Source organism: Cetorhinus maximus, chromosome 12, assembly GCF_964194155.1.
Source record: "Cetorhinus maximus chromosome 12, sCetMax3.hap1.1, whole genome shotgun sequence".
NCBI classification, from domain to species: Eukaryota; Metazoa; Chordata; class Chondrichthyes; order Lamniformes; family Cetorhinidae; genus Cetorhinus; species Cetorhinus maximus.
The window spans coordinates 38,620,524-38,642,513 of record NC_135890.1 but is presented as its reverse complement, the minus strand read 5'-3'; the positions used below and the strand labels follow the sequence as shown (position 1 = coordinate 38,642,513).

General features: G+C 41.0%; 1 protein-coding gene across 2 annotated transcripts in view; it reads left to right on the top strand.

Annotated features, from left to right (window-relative positions):
- gramd4a (GRAM domain containing 4a) overlaps window positions 1-21,990 on the top strand; it is a 158,272-nt gene that overhangs the window by 80,314 nt on the left and 55,968 nt on the right. Inside the window, exons 4-5 of one of the 2 annotated variants that reach the window (XM_078553353.1) lie at window positions 13,304-13,424; window positions 14,492-14,550. The exons of the other annotated variant lie outside the window; for it this stretch is intronic. Coding sequence (XP_078409479.1) covers window positions 13,304-13,424; window positions 14,492-14,550 — 180 coding nt within the window. The remainder of the gene's footprint in view (window positions 1-13,303; window positions 13,425-14,491; window positions 14,551-21,990) is intronic. 2 annotated transcript variants of the gene reach the window in all.

The following is a 21,990-nucleotide window of genomic DNA, read 5'->3' as shown; positions in this document are numbered from 1 at the left end:
GCTGAGATATAACACTGTAGCGTAGCAAATGGAGATGATTTTCCCCAATGCCAGAATGCAGTGTGCTAATGCTGTAACCAACACACTGTCCCAGTTTATTCAGCTATTTCATATTCTTCAAATGGAAGACCCTGTGATCTGACACAAATTTCTCCAGATGTAAGTAGGTCTAATCATTGGCTGGGTAAAAATCTGTGTGATGTACCTGTACGTGCCCTGCACTTTATACCCTGCTGATATCAACACAGAATTGTTTTAAGAACAACCCCATAAGTTGTGAAAAATGTTTTATAAAGGCAGGTGCTGAGTGCTTTAAGTTTGTAAATTATAATCTAGACTTTAAAAAATGTTAATTTGTAGAGATAGCTAAATGCAGGCATTCCTCTTCCACCTTCAACCCAAAGTGCTGCTTCAAGCTTCTTCCCTTACCCTTTTAACCAGTCCCACCCCCAGTTTTGCTCCCAACTTCTGCTTCTGTCCCTCACCACTTTCTTTTCCCTTCCTCTTACTTGTCATTCATTTTCTTCCTGCTCTCTCCTATTTGCACCTGTCCCAATTCAGAGCTGTTACAGATGGAAATTATTTCAGCTAATGGACATGGTATGGGAATTTCTGTTCTTCTAAGAATTTTCCCTCTACAGTATGCAGCATCTAAAGCAGTTTCCATTAACAACAGGATGCTAGCATGGAGAGGACAGAAGCTCATGCTGTCCTGATTTTTGCTTGCAAATGACAAGTGCATTGGGCAAATGGTATGTCGATTGTTGGTATAAAAAATGGACCATTGGCCTGGATGAGGATCCCAAGCACCAATCTGGACTAGGGTGACCAATCATCATGGGTTTTCTGGGACTGTCCCATAATTTGGCCTTTCATCCTGCATCCTGCGTGAGACCTTTTTGGGATATGCCTTGTCCCAGATTTCTTCTTTTGCTGGAGGCTTTGCCTCTGCGCGTATGTGGGGCCTGCCACATATGTGGTTTGAGTTCGGGGATGTCCTGCGGGTGATCGGGCGGGTTGTGAGCATCAGATTCATAATCGATGCGCTTGGCTGGCCCCCTCAAGTTTTCATCAACCCTGCATACTGCACTCTCCTCCTGGTAGCCCACTATCACACAGGTTCATTCCCCCTGCTCAGGTAGACTCACCAGCAACTCCCCCCCACCCCCACCCCCAACCCCAACCCCATGCTCTAAAAGGCTTGCCAGCAACCTTCCCGGTTTCATAGGCTCGCCATTAAGTGTCCCTTAATTTATTCCCAAGAGTTGGTCACCCTGATCTGCACATGTTTCAAGTTTATCAAAACGTGTGAAATAGGACTGATATCAGTTTCTTAGAAAACTGGACATCACTGTCTGCAGATGAAAAGAAAGATTTGGATTACATACATAGAGAGCACTTCCACGACCTCCGGACAACCCCAACATGCTTTACAGCTAATAAGGTACTTCTGATTTGTAGTTATTCCTGTAAAGTAGGAAATGTGGCAGCCAGTTCCTGCACAGCAAGCTCTGACAAACAAATTAGTAATGATCAGATAACCTATTTTAGTGATGTTGATTGAGGGATAAATATTGACTAGGACACTATAAGGCTAACTCCCCTTCTCTTTCAAGCAGTACAATGAGTTCTTTTATGTTTACCTGAGAGAGTAATGTTTAATGTTGAAGCTGAAAGACCACACCTTTGCATAGTACTCCCTCGGTACTGCACTGGAGTGTTAGTCTAGATTTTTGTGTTTAATCTCTGTGATGCAATTTGAACCTACAATCTACCGATTCAGAGGCATTAGTCGTACGAACTGAGTGACAGGATCCAACGGGCATAAGTGAAACAAAGTTATTTAATGCTCCTCACTTAGGCTGCAGCCCTTGTTTAACAAGCATATTGGTTACTATGTATGCTATTATTTGGTATGAAGCCAGTGTTGCTTGAAAGTGCATTCTAAATTTCTGTCCACTGTGGCAGCTTCAAGGTGAACAATTAAACATAAATATGAAGTGAGGGAGTGATTATACAGCTACAAGGAGGTCTCTGTCATCAAATAAGAGGTATGAAAAAAACGCTGCTCACTTTTCAAGCATATAAGCCAGAGAAGGAACCTTTTTTCATATCTAACGTTTCATTCACCAGTGGGCCTGCATACTATCTAATAACGATCTCTAGCTTTTAGAGTTTATTTTTGATGCTTATCTGGGTAATGGTTTGCAGTTACACTATCCTGTGTTTTCTTGGTGATCTGTCACAAAAATAGGCAGATAATTGAGCATTAAGAGAGCTCATTTAAGAGCTTTTCTTAGTCTATGCATGGATTGGTAGCCTTAAATTCTGGTGCAGTGATTCCACACAATATTTCTTTTTGAAGAATCTCAGAAACAGAAGTTTACATAATTACAAATAAAATTATATGTTATAAAATTAAATTGAAAGAATCATTCTTTTCAATGTTTTAATAACATTTGAATCAAAAGTTTTCCAAAATATGGTTATTTATTGCAAAAAAAATCTCTGCTAGAATTGGTGTGCAGGAAAAGTCTACCTCTGTACTGATCCTAATACATTCTGTATTTTCAAATTTCAAATACACAAGGTTTGAGGCACTATCTGAGCTCACTCTGAGGATTCCTTTAAAAAGAAATAAAACATTTTGAAATTAATATTAACAAAAATAAGGTGCATACATAACCTGTATGCCCCCATGCCTCTGGCTCAAACCTAATCATTGAGTATTCATTAATTCACAATGCATTGTTGTTTCCACATGATTTATTTGGAATAGGGCCATGGCTGTATGAGTTTCAAATATCAGCAGGTTTTGAGTGACGAGTTCAGTGGAGGTTAAGTGCATTATGACCAGATAGAAGTGTCTAGTAGCAAGTTAATCTTTCAGTGATAAAAACAAAAGACGGCCCGCTTCTACCTCCTACCCAAAATCCACAAACAGAACTGTCCTGGCAGACCGATCGTGTCAGCCTGTTCCTGCCCCACGGAACTCATTTCTCGTTATCTTGACTCCCTTCTCTCTCCCCTTGTCCAGTCCCTTCCCACCTACATCCGTGATTCCTCTGACACCTTACGTCACATCAACAATTTCCAGTTCCCTGGCCTTAACCGCTTCCTTTTCACCATGGACGTCCAATCCCTCTACACCTCCATCCCCCACCAGGATGGTCTGAGGGCCCTTAGCTTCTTCCTTGAACAGAGGCCCGAACAATCCCAATCCACCACTACTCTCCTCCGTCTGGCTGAACTTGTTCTCACACTGAACAATTTCTCCTTCAACTCCTCTCACTTCCTCCAAATAAAAGGTGTGGCTATGGGTACCCGCATGGGCCCCAGCTATGCCTGTCTCTTTATGGGGTATGTGGAACATTCCTTGTTCCAGTCCTACTCCAGCCCCCTCCCACAACTCTTTCTCCGGTACATCGATGATTACTTCGGTGCTGCTTCATGCTCTCGTCGGGACCTGGAAAAATTTATTAATTTTGCTTCCAATCTCCACCCCTCCATCATTTTCACATGGTCCATCTCTGACACTTCTCTTCCCTTCCTTGACCTCTCTGTCTCAATTTCTGATGATAGACTGTCCACCAATATCCATTACAAGCCTACCGACTCCCACAGCTACCTCAACTACAGCTCCTCACACCCCGCTTCCTGTAAGGACTCCATCCCATTCTCTCAGTTCCTTCGCCTCCATCGCATCTGTTCTGATGACGCTACCTTCAAAAATAGCTCCTCTGACATGTCCTCCTTCTTCCTTAACCGAGGTTTTCCACCCACAGTCGTTGACGGGGCCCTCAACCGTGTCCGGCCCATATCCCGCGCATCCTCCCTCACGTCTTCTCCTCCCTCCCAGAAACATGATAGGGTCCCCCTTGTCCTCACTCATCACCCCACTAACCTCCGCATTCAAAGGATCATCCTCCGCCATTTCTGCCAACTCCAGCGTGATGCCACCACCAAACACATCTTCCCTTCACCCCCCCCCGGCGGCATTCCGTAGGGATCGTTCCCTCCGGGACACCCTGGTCCACTCCTCCAACACCCCCTATTCCTCAATTCCCACCTATGGCACCTCCCCATGCCCACGCAGAAGATGCAACACCTGCCCCTTCACTTCCTCTCTCCTCACCGTCCAAGGGCCCAAACACTCCTTTCAAGTGAAGCAGCATTTCACTTGCATTTCCCCTAACTTAGTCTACTGCATTCGTTGCTCCCAATGCGGTCTCCTCTACATTGGAGAGACCAAACGCAAGCTTGGCGACCGCTTTGCAGAACACCTGCGGTGTGTCCGCAAGAAAGACCCAAACCTCCCTGTCGCTTGCCATTTTAACACACCACCCTGCTCTCTTGCCCACATGTCTGTCCTTGGCTTGCTGCATTGTTCCAGTGAAGCCCAACGCAAACTGGAGAAACAGCACCTCATCTTCCGACTAGGCACTTTACAGCCTTCCGGGCTGAATATTGAATTCAACAACTTTAGATCTTAAACTCCCCCTCCTCCCATCCCCACCCCGTTTCTTCCCCCTCCCTTTTGTTATTTTTCAATAATTTATATAGATTTTTCTTTTCCCACGTATTTCCATTATTTTTAAATCTACAACTAATACCTTGTTAGTCTTTCCAACCCACCCCCACTAGAGCTGTACCTTTAGTATCCTGCCATCCATTCTTAATTAGCACATTCTCTTAGATAATATCACCACCTTCAACATCTCTTTGATCCTTTTGTCTGTGACATCTTTTGATTATCTGCTCCTATCACTGCTTGCTTGTCCCCACAACCACCCCACCCTCAACTTCTCTCTCCCCCCGCCCCCGACCTTAAACCAGCTTATATTTCACCTCTCTCCTAACTATACTTCAGTTCTGTTGAAGGGTCATGTGGACCCGAAACGTCAGCTCTTTTCTTCTCCACCGATGCTGCCAGACCTGCTGAGTTTTTCCAGGTAATTCTGTTTTTGTTTTTAATCTTTCAGTCCTCTGGTATTAGAGAAACGTTAACTACAAAGGCTAAGAACTTTTTTGCCTGGGGAACGGTGCATGGCTTGAGGAGACTTGAAGAGAAGGGAACTTTGTTCACCTAATCCTTTCAATTTATATTAAAAAGTTAGCAGTTTTAAATTGTTATTTTGTTACGTTGTACTAGTTTAAACAAAAGAAAAGTCAGCTGTAGCTCAGTTGGTAGCGATTGCCTTTTGAGTCAGAAGATTGTGGGTTCAAGTCCCTGTGCGGGACTTGAGCACAAAATCAAGGCTGACACTAGTGGTATATTGAGGGAGTGCTGCACTGTTAGCACTGCCATCTTTTGGATGAGACATTAAACTGAGGTCCTGGCTTCTGTTTTCAGATAGACCATAAAAGATGTTGTGGCATTATTTCGAAGAAGAGCAGGGGAGTTAGCCGGTCAGCATCACAGAAAACAGATTATCTGGCCATTCTCACATTGCTGTTTGTGGGAGCTAGCTATGTACAGTTTAGCTGCTGTGTTTCCTACACTACAATAGTGGTTACACTTCAAAAGTACTTCATTGGCTGTAAAGTGTTTTGAGGTGTTCTGAGGTCATGAAATACACGGTTTAAATGCAAATCTTTTTCTCAGAATCTAACTTATGATTAACAAAATAGACAGTTTATATATTAGTTTTGAATAAAATGTAAGTGACAAGTTACAAAAGTGAAAATTTGGCCTATGAAATAATGAATTAGAATTGTGTAAAGTACTGTATAAGTTTAAAAAAAATTCTTTCTCGCAAATAATTTTGGCGGTCATACAATTATTATCGACATCCAGTTTCCGCATGACCTCTAACTAGTTTTTCCCAAATTGAAATGTCATCCTGGAGATATGTTGTTCATTATTTTTCAGAAAACATATACGCTCTAATACTGTGGGATTTGTGAACTTAACATTTTGGATGGGTGGTAGTAGAGTACTGATGATTAGAATAATATTTATGGTACTTTTGATCAGATTTTGAATGCTACATGTTGCACTAAATAGAATGCAAAGCTGGGTAGTTAGTATTGATGTAATCCTATTTGACAGCGTAACTAAGATTTAATGATTATGCAAGCCAGTTCAATATCAATTATATAACTGCAGACTCTGAAGTACAATACACTGATGGAGTCATAAGAGGATTTCCAATGATTAAATGCAAATTCCCTGTTGGTTCTACAACACAGTACAGCCTTAATGTAATAGAATAAAATACTACTCTTAATCATTCAAATGATTATTTTTAGGACCTATGTTCCATTCTATCTACTATTGTTATGATCCTTGTAAATTATGTACATGCATACAAAGTTTTGAATGTTTAAATGATATCTTATGTTGCTCAGCTAATGCTTTGTTATATTGTAATGCAAACTAATTTTTTCATACTTAAAAAAAATACTCTTCCAAAATTATAAAACTGATAAAATGAAAGAATAAGATTAAATTAAGTCTGCATATTTATTTTTCTAGAAGTGGAAAAGCATTTTTAAAAGGGGAAAGGACAAATGGAATGACTCCTCTGGTTCTATTTCTCTTAAATGGAACAGAATATAATTTGGACAAAATCAGATTTATGCAATGCCCAGTAGGATTTGTATACTTAAAACTGCATATGATTTTATACATTTCTTCGCTTTTACTCTGAATATTGCCAAAACATTTCAATATTGATTGCATTCCTCAAATTAAACATAACAAATGTCTATGCAGCTGATTACATTTGTGGGCCTTGTGCTATCTTATCAAAATAGCGGTTTCCTCTGTCCTGTTAAATGCTTGTAATCCCTTTCAATGCATTGGTGCCACCACATGGAAGATCCGTTACCTTCAAGCTTCACTCTTTCACTCTCCTCTTTTTGCTAAACCAATGCCATTGGATCAGTTATGCCAATGAATCCACTCAATTTTCTCTGTTTCCGACTGCCATTCAGGTCCCACTGAAAAGTTGAATCCAGGTGTCGCGAGACATGAAGTTCCCTTAGTTTACATTATTGTGTGCTGATGCTATGGGAGTACTGAAACCCTGTCGCTGAAAACATGCTGTAACCAAGCTAGTGCCTAAATACTAAATTTGTTTGAATCTTACTCGATGAGTTATGTTAGCATGAAGTAAGAAACAAAGTTGATGCAGTGATGTTTTGTCCTGGATATTTTAGTATGCTTTGTAAATGTAATATGTGACAAAGGACATCTAGTGGCAGAACACCAGTATTGGCCCACTCTTTTTTGTTCCATTTCTTTGGCAGACTGTCAGCCAAAATTACCCATTGCAGCACCTGTGTTGGCAAGCTCAGCTCTTAAAGACATACAGTTAAAAGTAAAAACTTGTGACTGTTAGAGTTCAGCATTAGGATAGAAAGTGTCGGGGCTTTTAGATGTTGGTTTAACCCTAGTCCAGAAAGGCAGAATGTTTATTGTCCATTCAATGACTCTGTCTTTAGGTAACTTCTTTTTCACCTGGCAAGAGTTTTACTTGACCTTAATGTGCTTTTAGCTACTCCTTTTGCAAAGTAGTGAAGTATTTCATTTCTCAATGAAATGAGAAATGTCCATGTACCATGTGTGCAGGATACACATGTAAATAAGCTATTAGATCAAGTGATGAATTTCCTTTCATCAGTGATTCTCCAAATATATCTTTGTAGTAATATAATATATGAATAATTGACAGAGTAAGTCACTAAAGAAAGAGCAGGATGACATCTCTTAGGCAAGGGACCTTGCTTCTTTGCTGCAGGCACTTGAAGCCTGCAGCAGTCATTTCCTCACCCCACAAGTGGAAATCTCACCAGGAACCTGCTAAAATTATTTGAATTTGCTTGACCTAGTGTTCAGAAAACAATCTCCTCTTTCTTCTGAGTACTTTGTAGTCCTCAAGTCTGAATTCATTTTAGTAACTTCATACATCAACTATAAGAACGTTCATGATCTCAGGATTTCCCAAAGAACTCCAGAGTCAACAAGTTCATTTGAAGTATAGTTACTGTTGCACAGTGAGGTTTCTCAAACGGCAATGAAATTATTGAGCAGATAATCTGTCCTTTAGGTTGAGGAATAAATATTTTTCGGAATCCAGAAAAAACTTTCTTGCTCCTCTTCTTCTGTTTGTTGCTGTATGGAGGTTTCCACTTGGGTGGGGAAATGACTGCTGCAGGCTTCAAGTGCCTGCAGCAAAGGAGCAAGGTCACTTGCCTAAGAGATGCCATCTATGTAAGTTATTCCTTCTCTCTCTCTAGTGACTTACTCTGTCAATTATTCTTACATTATATTGTATGGTGCTATGGGCCTTGTGAGAGGGCAATAGTTTGATGCCACATCTGAAAGGCAATGCCTCTGACAGTTCTTCACTGCTTTGGTATTACACACTTAGAGTTTGTGAAGTGTGCCTTGGACTTGCAATCTTCTGATTCAGAGGTGAGAGTGCCAGTCTCTGACCTGCTCTTGTAGCCACAGTATTTATGTGGCTAGTCCAGTTCAGTTTCTGATCAATGGTAACCCTCAGGTTGTTGAAAGCGGGGGATTTAGCAATGGTAATGCCATTGAATGTCAAGGGGCGATGGTTAGATTCTCTCTTGTTGGAGATGGTCATTGCCTGGCACTTGTATGGCACAAATGTTACTTGCCACTTGTCAGCCCAAGTCAAGTTATTGTCCAGGTTTTGCTGCATTTGGACTGCTTCAGTGTCTGAGCAGTCGCGAATGGTGCTGAACGTTGTGCAATCATCAGCGAACATCCCCACTTCTGACCTTACGATGGAAGGAAGGTCATTGATGAAATAGCTGAAGATGGTTGGGCCTAAGACACTATTTTGAGGAACCCCTGCAGTGATGTCCTGGAACTGAGATGATTGACCTCCAACAACCAGAACCATCTTCCTTTCTGCTAGATATGACTCCAACCAGCAGAAAACTTTCCCCCAGATTCCCATTGACTTCAGTTTTGCTAGAGCTCCTTGATGCCACACTCTGTCAAATGCTGCCTTGATGTCAAGGGCAGTCACTTTTGCCTCACCTCGGGAGCTCAGCTCTTTTGACCATGTTTGAACCAAGGCTGTAATGAGATCAGGAGCTGCGTGGCCCTGGCAGAACCCAAACCGAGCAGGTTATTGCTAAGCAAGTGCCGCTTGATAGCACTGTTGATGACCCCTTCCATTACTTTACTGATGATGGAGATTAGGCTGATGGGGCGGAGAGTAGACTGATGGGGCGGTAATTGGCTGGGTTGGATTTGTCCCGCTTTTTGTGTACAGGACATAGCTGGGCAATTTTCCACATTGCCGGGTAGATACCTGTGTTGTAGCTGTATTGGACCAGCTTGGCTCAGGTGGGACAAGTTCTGGAGCACAAATCTTCAATACTATTCATACAGTTCATGTTTGGGATGCCCAGTATAGAGGAGATTGATCTGTGAACTTTCAGTCCAATGCAATACATTGGAAGAAGTGCATGTAAATCTTTATCTTTCATAACAGAAAATGGTGTAGCTTGGAACAAACTGGAAGGTGCTTCATAGGAAGGTGTCCGGGGAGAATCCGAGTGATGAGAAAGTGAACTAGTGTCCAGGGAAGGAAGAGTGCATTTGGAAAGCAAAGAGGGGTGAGGTGAAGATGCACTTTATGATGGGTCACACTGTACTAGCAAGTGTAGAAAATAATCTGGAATGTTGTTAAGGGCTCAAAGCTTTTGCAGTAGCCAGTGCCTTCAACTGTTTCGTGATATCACATGGAGTGAATAGAATTGGCTGAAGACTGGCATCTGTGATGCTGGGGAGCTCTGGGAGAAGCCGAGATGATTCATCCATTCGGCACTTCTAACTGAAGGTTGTTTTGAATGCTTCAGCCTTACCTTTTGCACTGCTGTGCTGGGCTTCTTCGTCATTGCGGATGGGGATATTTGTGGAGCTTCCTCCTCCAGTGAGTTGTTTAACTGTCTGCCACCATTCACGACTGGATGTGGTAGGACTGCAGAGCTTGGATCTGATACGTTGGTTGTGGAATTGCTTAGCTCTGTCTATCACTTGCTACTTATGCTGTTTGGCACGCAAGTAGTCCTGCGTTGTAGCTTCACCAGTTTGACACCTCATTTTTAGGTATGCCTGGTACTGTAGGTACTGACCAAATAAAGCACTCTTTAAAAGCTGAAACCTTGATTCTGTTTGTTCTCATTTTCTTAATATTTATGTCACTGAAATGGTTTAATAGACCAGAAGAGTAGAAGTATGTTTAAAACATATTTCTCAATTTGATGAAAGACAAGAATATTTACTTAATTAAATGGCCAAAACATCCAACTCAAATACTGTGTGAAGGAACTAAATTCAAAGGTAATCTAGTGAACATAAATCACCATGAGAACGTTTCTCTTTTTTTTATCATGTGAAGCCCCACCTCATGTCCTCTCAAAGGAGATTACAGCTCAAATACCTTTTCAAAATGAGCTGATACAACATATTTACTGTGGGCCTTATTAATGGCAGCATTTTGGCAATATTTGTTTCAGTTATGTATATTGGTGTCCCATGAATACTACAGTGCTTGCTTATAGGAAATGTAATTAGATAAAGGGAAGTGCTAAGAGGTTTAACAGTCAGATGGATTTCTGAGGAAAGAACTGGAAAAAATAAAAAGTGCTAAATGATGCACAAAGGTCTTTTCAGTCAGGCTGTGAATAGACACAAGAAACACAGAAGGCAATTAAAGCAAATCCAAAGTGGATGGGGATAAAGCTAAATGTGGATTGGAGAAACTTGAAACCTGAAGTTTGAAATTGTTTTCTGGCATGTCCAGGGAGATCCCTGAAATCTAGATTGGGGTTGGTTGGAACAAAGTTGAAAGATTGAATTGGAAAGAAAGGGGAGAGGAAGCAACAAGCTGCAGAGGCCAGGATTATGCTTGTGAACAGTATTGAGACTTCATAAAAGCAAAACACTGGGATGCTGGAAATCTGCAGTAAAAACAGAAAATGCTTGAAAAACTCAGGCCTGGCAGCATCTGTGGAGAGAGAAGTAGAGTTAACATTTTGAGCCCGTATGGCTCTTCAGAGTTCTGAAGAGTCATACGGACTTGAAGCATTAACTCTGTTTCTCTCTTCACAGATGCTGCCAAAACCTACTGAGTTTTTCCAGAATTTTCTGTTTTTATTGAGATGATCATCCAGTTCATGTTTGGGATTCCCAATATAGAGGAGATTGATCTGTGAACTTTCAGTCCAATGCAATACATTGAAAGAAGTGCATGTAAATCTTTATCTTTCATAACAGAAAATGGTGTAGCTTGGAACAAACTGGAAGGTGCTTCATAGGAAGGTGTCCGGGGAGAATCCGAGTGATGAGAAAGTGAACTAGTGTCCAGGGAAGGAAGAGTGCATTTGGAAAGCAAAGAGGGGTGAGGTGAAGATGCACTTTATGATGGGTCACACTGTACTAGCAAGTGTAGAAAATAATCTGGTAAAGGTAATAGCTAATGGAAATGGAAGATGAAGGCAAAGGCTCTACAATAGAAGGACAAGGGCGAAAGCAGAGTAATGGGAAATGTAGATACAGTTGTATGAAAGAATTAAGTTTACCTGCGTTACTCTTCTGCACCATCTTGTGGTCAATAAGAGCCACAACGGGAGAACCTTGTTTGCAGATGATTTGCCTGTCCTGATGACAGGGAAGGAGTGTTAAAGGGAAGGTTACCTTCAATTGACCAGGTTTTAAACAAAATTATACAATAATTTTATTTTAAAAAATAAATAAAAATACTGCTTTTTAAAAAAAGCTTGAGACAATAAATGTTCAAACTGTTATATATCTAGGTAAATGTTCCATTCTGTAGATTAATATAAAATAATAATAATGTTCAAGCATACATATTTAGTACATCACTAAAGATGCCATAGCTTCTACTTTAATAGAACACTGGTAGGCTGGAATCTCTGAAAAAGAGAAAGCAATGTCAGCCAGGGTTCAGTTGATAGTGCTCTCACCTCTGAGTCAGAAGGTTTTGGGTTCCACTCCAGAAATTTGAGTTCAGAAATCTAGGCTGACACTAGTGCAGAATTACCTGTGCTTTCAGGTAAAAAAAACCCATGGACCCAAGAAGACCAGGGAAGTTATGCCTGGTGTCCTGGACAGTGTTTATCCCTCAATCAACATCACTAAAATAAATCATCCAGTCATTATTGCATTCCTGTTTGTGGGAGCTTGCTGTGTGCAAATTGGCTGTCACGTTTCCCACTGATAAAGCTCAGGATGACAGCTTGAAATGCTGTGGATAGATATATTTTTTTCATGAAATTTCATGAGAAAAATTGAACCATTTGGTATGCATAATGTGCTATTGACTTTAAATGTCAAGGGATTTGACATTGTATATGCTATATAGCATGGTAAGTGATTGTGGGAAGAAACTGACAGGTTAGTCTGGTACACAATAGCATTTCCGAAATGCTGCCTGTACAGAGGTGGAACCAGACACAGTTGAACATCTGAAAGATCTTTGACCAAAGGGGCTTACTTTAAATAAAATAATTTAGAAAGCCATCTGAAGTTCAGAATGATGCGAACTCAGGATTCGATCTTATAGTCTATCCAGTGTAGTAGTATGAAAGTGCTGCATTGCCAGAGGAGTCATGTTTTGAATTATTCTTTTAGCTGAGATCCCATTTGTCTTTTTGGTTGTTCAGATGGATGTTAAAAGAAACAGTCTTGGTACTAGTTGAAGAAGAGCAAGGTGTTTTTCTAGTGTCTTAGACAACATTAACCCCCTCCCCCACCCTCCCTTAACCAACTTCAGCAAAATGCAAATCACATGGCATTTCATCTTATTGTGCTTTGTGGTGTTTTGCTGTGCACACAGTGGTTGTTCAGTTCATCTGCACAAGCCATTGCATTTCAAATTAATTTGTATGTGAATCTTTTTGAGGTGGTATGAAAAATACAGCAAGATGTTTTTTGAAAACAATTCTGTATATGTGTCCTTTCTTCTCTTAAGAAGATTTATCTTGTAATTATTGCAAATTCGTGGAAAACAGTCTGTATTCAATGTGTCCAAAACACCAAACTGGCCACAGGCACACCACATAAATAAACTGAACAAGTTTTTTTAAAAAATGAGCAAATCTGAGATTGTAATTTGATTTGACTCACCAAGGCTGACAATAATGAAGTCAAGTTTGTGGCCTCACAGTTAGATAAGTACTGTGCAATAAATTTAATATGGCACTTCCTAATAATGTATTATGATTATTGCATAATCAATCTATTGTGATGGAGTTCTATTAAAATCTGTCCTCTTATTTCTTTCCTAAACAGAGGAGGAGTTAAGGAAGCTTAGGGAAGAGACAAATGCTGAAACTCTAAAGCAAGAACTAGAAAAGGAAAAATTAAAGCGAATAGAGCTGGAACAGAAAATCTCTGATGTGGTCAAAACCAGGTACAATAGATAAAGAGCTAATTGAGGTTGCATTTCTGTACATGATGACTAGAAGAGTACATCAGTATACTTGCAAAAGAGTCAATACTCCAGAGGAATAATAACTGTGTAGTGTAAGAAAGGGGTATGATATGAGAGATCCTAGTAGGTACTAATTATATAATTGACTATTAATATATTCTTCAAGAATTAAAAGTAGCATTATTGACCTTATCTGTATATGGGGTATTGCATAAAGCTGATGCATTAAATGAATATTGCACTGGTATTAAAAACACACAATATTCAATCATACAATATACATGAATTATGAAGCCATAGGAGTGAAACTAATCCTGTAATTTACAAAGTGTAGTAATATACCATTTATTTTGTAGACAGTGTTGTTTGGTTATTTAAGAAAAGCTGATTCTTCAAATTGAAGATGGCGACTGTTTACCACTCTCGTGGAAGCAGAGTGCCTGACCATCTAAATCTTGTTGTAACTGGAGCTAGCTGTGTGCTAGTTTGTATTTGTTTTTTTGTTTTCACTGGTAATTTCAGTGCAACTTATGAGAACATGGATTGTATCCTATTGCGACTCCTTATATGTATTTGAAAATGGGAGCTAAATTGATTCATCAATTATGGATTGATTCTGGTAATGTTGCTGAAACATTCATTCTTGATGCTGGGAATATATCTAAATGAAATACAAAAATATTTAACTGTTGAGGAATATCAAACCCTGAACTAACCATGTGGGAATTTGGAATTCCTTCAGAAAATGCTCAATCACAGATGGATATTTATTTTGGCATTGTACCAACTCATATAAAATCCCCTTCTGGATTAATGAGGGAGCCTCATTTATACTTTGTGCATCAGTGACCTATTGAACAAGAAATATGTACTAATGACTAGTCATTCCTTATTAATGAGTTGCTACTACTAAGTTATGAAGATATGAATTAAGTGAATTTGACTTTTCAATGAAATAATTATACAGTTTTAGATATTACATACATTTAGTTGTCTAATTTCCTGAAATGTATATCAGCATTTTCTTGAGTTCTGTTCTCTTTTAGAGGTGACGATTCTTCAAGTCAGCAGTCTTTGAAAGTTCAAACTTCAGTAAATGGAACAGGTAATATACAATTGTGTTTTCCAAGATCAGCACAGTTAAAAGAAATAAATGTTGCACAATAGAGCAATGTTAAAGGACTTCACTTGGTATAATCTTAACATTTTACAATTTTAAATGTTGCATAAAGTAAAAGCAATAATTCATAATAGATTTTTCACGGTATTGGTATAGTGGGTAGACACTGGCCTTTTCCTTAAAATTGGGATAAAATTTTCTTTGGTTGCAAATTTTGCATATGAAATGAATTTAGGCAGTCTCAACTAAATTCATTGCAAGGATAAGCCCACATTATAAAACTGCCCCCTGTTTGGTACTGTACCTTGCTCTAATGCTACTGAGTGACTTTATGGTAAGTGGAAAAATGTTACAAGAGCACATTTAGGGACCTCATGATGTCTAAGCTGAAGTGCATTGTTGGGACAGAGTAGAGGGAGTATTATTCTCCCTCTAATCATGCAATATTGAGGGATGCTTGATGCGGATTTCGGGTACATGAAAAGAAAAATGTTTTCGGCAAAATTAATGTCCTTCATTTTTTGAGCACAAAATTTCCAGAAGTTTTTTCTTAGCAAAAGTACAGTAAACCATAGAAATATATGATTTCACAAAACACAATTTCTGGTGAACTAAAAAGTTTTAAAAACCAACTTAAGGCGTGACTGATTGTAATTGTGCACATTTTCCCTTAAACTATGTTGAGCTTAAGTATCTGTTCAACTCAATTTAAATGAGTCAGTTTATATTTAACAGTCAAATCTGTTAATATGATAAATAGTTATCCAAGAAATTTCAAATTGCAATCTAAATGTTTATAAGCTATACTTAGTTCAGTCGAAAATTTTTGTATACAACCAAATTAAATTATTCATTCACTAGTTAAGTGTGAAATCAAAAATATTGTTTGAAAGATGAGACAAAGATTTATGTCTGTAAAAATTTAAGTATGTATGTTGTATAGTGCAGTTTGTAATCCAAACTTCAATGTTATGATCTGCATAAAAAACTGCGTCTCCCTGAACTTAATATCTGTCATTTTCCCATCACACAGTGACTTCACTCTTGCTTTATCACACACTGTTTTATTTGAATTAATCAACAATAACACATTGTAACTGAAAAGGTAGCAAATGCACAAATCAAAAGCAAGGAAAATAACTAAAGAAATACTGATGATAAAGCTATTAAGGATATATAAAAACAATCAACCATGCATGGATTTAGCTATTGATTGGTGGTTTACATTTTCCAGAGGGGTATGAAGGGATTCCTCAGTAAAATTGTAAAATTTATTGCCAAGTTTGTTTTGTGAGATATAACTGCACAATAAATTGCAACTCAAAGCAGATGGGTGGCTGCATTTCAGGGAGCTTATATTGAACCAATAAAAGAAAGAAAGTGTACTAATCAAATCGCTCAACGTATTTTTTGAAAACGTTTTCACATGTCATTTTCCCCCTTCAGCCTGCTGACTAAGGGCTCAAAGTAAGGTTTGTAACTTACCTAGAAAAATGCATACTTCACAAATAACATAATTGATCTTAACTCTAAAATTGTCTCCCGTGTCTTTTGAGTATTTTTAAATTTGAAGGCCCCAACCAACCCTGCTGAAAAGCTTGGACTTGCAGTTGATATTTTTTCAAGAAGTATCACTCTATGCATGCAATTCACTTGGTACCCCAGTCTGAGCATGTGTCACATTATCCAGCATGCATCAGCATAATTCACTAACTGCCAAGGCGTGTGCATTTATGTTCCAACAAGATTTCTAAGTTTCTTAATTTATCTAAATGATTTGAAAACCTGCTGGAGAATTAATTTTAAATGCCTTATTTGGATACAGCTTAATTAAACGAATGTTAGGTGTTCCGTTTTTACCGCTGAGAGAGATACAGATGTGATCTGAATTATGCTTTTTATTTTGAGTTTTAATTGTAAAGCAGTCAATGTTTACAGAGAATATTATTTACTTTAGGAAGGCATTTACTCTGTTGTACTTGGTATATATTGGAATCCCATATACTGTTTGGCCAGGCTGCTAATAGATGTTTCTTTGCTGCCTTGGTCAGATTCTTGGTAAACTGCTGGAAGTACCTCAGTTTCTGCTTCCCTTGTTGTTTCAAACCAAGATATTTCTTGTAGTAAATGTTATGGTCAATATTTATGAATAATTATTGACTTAGGGTCTCATCAGTGTTGATTATAACTGTTCCTTGTTTAATTCTGTGCATTTTAACTAGCAGGAAAACTAGTAACCCAGAGACCCAGGGTAATGCTCTGGGGACCCGGGTTCGGATCTCTCAACAGCAGATGGTGCAATTTGAATTCAGTAAAAATCTGGAATTTAAAGTCTAATGCTGACCATGAAACCACTGTCGCTTGTTGTAAAAACCCATCTGGCTCACTAATGCCCTTTAGGGAAGGAAATTTGTCTATATCTGGCCTATATGTGACTCCAGACCCACAGCAATGTGGTTGACTCTTAAATGCCCTCTGAAATGGCCTAGAAAGACACTCAGTTCTCACAAACCGCTACAAAGTCACAAAAAAGGAACGAAACCGGACAGACCACCCGGCATCGACCTAGGCACCGGAAACGACAACAGTAATCTTAGCCCTGTCGACCCTGCAAAGTTCTCCTTACTAACATCTGGGGACTAGTGCCAAAATTGGGAGAGCTGTCTCACCGACTAGTCAAGCAACAGCCTGACATAGTCATCCTCACTGAATCATACCTTACAGATAATGTCCCAGACACCACCATCACCGTCCCTGGGTATGTCCCGTCCCAACGGAAGGACAGCCCAGCATAGGTGGCGGCACAGTGGTATACAGTCGGGAGGGAGTTGCCCTGGTCCTCAACATCAACTCCAGACCCATGAAGTCTCATGGCATCAGTTCAAACATGGGCAAGGAAACCTCCTGCTGATTATCATGTACCACCCTCCCTCAGCTGATGAAACAGTGCTCCTCATGTTGAACACCACTTAGAGGAAGCACTGAGGGTGGCAAGGGCACAGAATGTACTCTGGGTGGGAGACTTCAATATCCATCACCAAGAATGGTCAGGTAGCATCAGTACAGACTGAACTGCTGAATGGGCCTGTGGCAGGTGGTGAGGGATCCAATAAGCAGGGAAAACATACTTGACCTCGTCCTCACCAATTTCCCTGTTGCATAATGCATCTCTCTGTGACAGTATTGGTAGGAGTGACCGCCACATAGTCCTTGTGCAGATGAAGTCCCGTCTTCACATTGAGGATACCCTCCATTGTGTTGCGTGGCACTACTGCCGTGCTAAATGGAGTAGGTTTCAAACAGATCTAGCAACTCAAGACTGGGCATCCATGAGGCGCTGTGGGCTATCAGCAGCAGAATCGTATTCGACCACGATCTGTAACCTCATGGTTCGGCATATCCCCCACTCTGGCATTATCTCCAAGCCAGGGGATCAACTCTGATTCAATAAAGAGCGCAGGAGGGCATGCCAGGAGCAGTACCAGGCATACTTAAAATTGAAGTGTCAACCTGGTGAACTACAACACAGGACTACTTGTATGCCAAACAGCATAAGTAGCAGGTGATAGAGCTAAGTGATTCCACAACCAACGGGTCAGATGTAAGCTCTGCAGCCCTGCCTTGTCCAGCCATGAATGGTGGTGGACAGTTAAACAACTCACTGGAGGAGGAGGAGGCTCCACAAATATCCCCATCCTCAATGATGAGGGAGCCCAGCACATCAGTGCATAAGATAAGGCTGAAGTATTTGCAACAATCTTCAGCCAGAAGTGCCAAATGGATGATCCATCTCAGTCTCCAGAGGTCCCCAGCATCACAGATGCCAGTCTTCTGCCAATTCGATTCACTCCACGTGATATGAAGAAACGGCTGAAGACACTGGATACTGCAAAGGCTATTGGCCCTGGCAATATTCCGTCAATAGAACTGAAGACTTGAGCTCCAGAAGTTGCCGCTCCCCTAGCCAAGCTGTTCCAGTATAGCTACAACACTGGCATCTACCTGGGAATGTGGAAAAATGTCCAGGTATGTCATGTACACAAAAAGCAGGACAAACCCAACCCAGCCAGTTACTGCCCCCGTCAGTCTACTCTCGATCATCAGTAAAGGAAGGGGTCATCATCCGTGCTACCAAGTGCCACTTGCTTAGCAATAACCTGCTCACTGATGCTCAGTTTGGGTTCTGCCAGGGTCACTCAACTCCTGACCTCATTACAGCCTTGGTTCAAACATGGACAAAAGAGCTGAACTCCCAAGGTGAGGTGAGAGTGACTGCCCTTGACATCAAGGCAGCATTTGATCGAGTGTGGTATCAAGGAGCCCCAACAAAACTGGAGTCAATGGGAATCGGGGGGGAAAACTCTCCACTGGTTGGAGTCATACCTAGCACAAAGGAAGATGGTTGCGGTTGTTGAAGGTTAGTCATCTCAGCTCCAGGACATCCCTGCAGGAGTTCCTCAGGGTAATGTCCTCGGCCCACCCATCTTCAGCTGCTTTATCAATGATCTTCCTTCCATCATAAGGTTAGAAGTGGGGATATTCGCTGATGATTGCACAATGTCCAGCACCATTCGCAACTCTTCAATTACTGAAACAGTCCATGTACAAATGCATCAAAACCTGGACAATATCCAGGCTTAGGCTGAAAAATGACGAGTAACATTCACACCACACAAGCGCGAGGCAATGACCATCTCCAACAAGAGAGAATCCAAACATTACCCCTTGATGTTCAATGGCCTCACCTTTACTGAATCCCCCCACTATCAACATCCTGGGGGTCACCATTGACCAGAAACTGAACTGGATTAGCCATATAAATACTGTGACTCCAAGAGCAGGTCAGAGGTTAGGAATTGTATGATCAGCAACTCACCTCCTGACTCCCCAAAGACTGTCCACCATCTACAAGGCACAAGTCAGGAGTGTGATGGAATAGTCTCCACTTGCCTGGATGAGTGTAGCTCTGACAACACTCAAGAAGCTTGACGCCGCCAAGGACAAAGCAGTTCGCTCGATTGGCAACCCATCCACAAACATTCACTCCGTCCACCACCGACGCACAGGAGCAACAGTGTGTACCACCTACAAGATGCACTGCAGGAATTTACCAAGACTCCTTCAATAACACCTTCCAAATGCATGACCACTACCACCTGGAAGGACAAGGGCAGGAGATAGATGGGAACACCACCACCTGGAAGTTCCCCTCCAAGTCACTCACCATCCTGACTTGGAAATATATCACCGTTCCTTCACTGCCGCTGAGTCAAAATCCTGGAACTCCCTTCCTAACAGCACTGTGGCTGTACCTACACTACATGGACTGTAACGGTTCAAGAAGGTAGCTCACCTCCACCTTCTCAAGGGCAACTAGGGATGGGCAGTAAATGTTGGCCCAGCCAGCGAAGCCCACATCCCATGAATGAATTTAAAACAAAAAAATAATTTCCTGCATGCCTCTCAGAGAGGAAGTAAATCCATAAGGATTGTGAAATCATCAAAGAGAATAGCATCACATTTTAAAATTCACCAAATGAATGAATTACATGTCTCTTACTGCTCATGCACAGCTGGTGGAAGTGTTTATATCCAAGGTGTTATTTTACAGGTATGTGGTCATGTTGGAAATCACAAGCTCAACTGTCACTATTTTCTGATGTGCACTGTGGATATGAGAGTTTTTTCACTGCAAGCATGGGCTCCAGTAATTACCCTCATTCTCCACCCTGTGCTGAAATTGTGTATCTCTTTCGGGAGCTTCATGCACACACCTACCGCTAAAGCCAATTCGTCAAAAGGTTGAATTTTTGAATTTTTTGTTCATGGCATGGGAGCATCGCTGGCAAGGCCAGCATTTATTTCCCATCTCTAATTGCCCTTGAGAAGGTGGTGGTGAGCTGTCTTCTTGAACCTCTGCAGTCCATGTGGTATTGGTACACCCACAATATTGTTTGGAAGTGAGTTTCAGGTTTTTGACCCAGTGACAGTGAAGTAACAGTGATATATTTCCAAGTCAAGATGATGTGCGACTTGGATGGGAGCTTGCAGATGGTGGTGTTCCTATGTGCCTGCTGCCCTTGTTTTCCTGAGTGGTAGAGGTCGCAGGTTGTAAGGTGCTGTCTCAGAAGCCTTGGTGAGTTGCTGCAGTGCATCTGGTAGATGATACACACTGTTCCTACTGTGCGCTGTTGTTGGATGGAGTGAATATTTAAGGTGGTGGTTGAGCCACTTGATCAAGCGGGCTCCTTTGTTCTGAATGGTGTTGTGCTGCTTGTGTTGTTGGAGCTGCATTCATCCAGGCGTTGTGGGGAGTTCTATCACATATTGTTCCATCACACTTTTGACTTTGTGATTTGTAGATGGTGGACAGGCTTTGTGGAGTGAGGAGGTGAATGCTGCAGAATTCCCAGCTTCTGACATACTCTTGTAGCCACAGTATTTATGTGGCTGGCCCAGTTAAGTTTCTGGTTAACGGTCACCCCAGGATGAATTGATAGTGGGGGATTCAGCAATGATAATGGCATTGAAATGTCAAAGGGAGGTGGTTAGATTTTCTATATTTGGAGATGGTCTTGCCTGGCACTTGTGTGGAATGAATGTTACATGCCACTTATCAAACCAAACCTGAATGTTGTCCAGGCCTTACTACATATGAACAGGCGCTGCTTCATTATCTGAGGAATTTTACAAATGGAACTAAACACTACATCCAGCAAACATCCCCACTTCTGACCTTTTGATGCAGGTGGGGAGGTCATTGATAAAGCAGCTGAAGATGGCTGTGCTTAGGACATGACCCTGAGGAAGTCTTGCAGTGATGACTGGGACTGAGATGATTGGCATCCAACAACCACAATCCTCTTTATTTGTGCTAGGTGTGACTCCCATTCTTGTAGAGCTTTTTTTCCCCCCTGATTCCCACTAACATTAATTTTGCTAGGATTCCTTGAAGCCACATTCAATCATATGCTGCCTTGATGTCAAGGGCAGTCACTCACTTCTGAAATTCAGCACTTTTGTTCATGCTTGTGTCATGGCTGTAATGAGTCTTGAGCCGAGTGGTCCTTGCTAACCTGAAACTGGACATCGATGAGCAGGTTATTGGTGAGTAAGTGCAGCTTTGTAGCTTCCATCACTTTGTTGATGGAAGCTTGATTGAGATGGAGTGGTAATTTGTTGGATTGGATTTGTCCTGCTTTTTGTGCACAGGACATAACTGGCCAAATTTACATTGTTGGGGGAGATGTCAGTGTTGTAACAGTACTGGAACAACGTGGCTAGGGGCATGTCTAATTTTGGAGCACAAGTCTTCACTGCAGAATCACAGAATCCTGTATTGTAGCTTCACCTCATATTGTGTTCTCACCATCTGCCACAAGCCCACTTTAGCAGATATGTCCTTGAGGACTTGGAGAGCTCAGT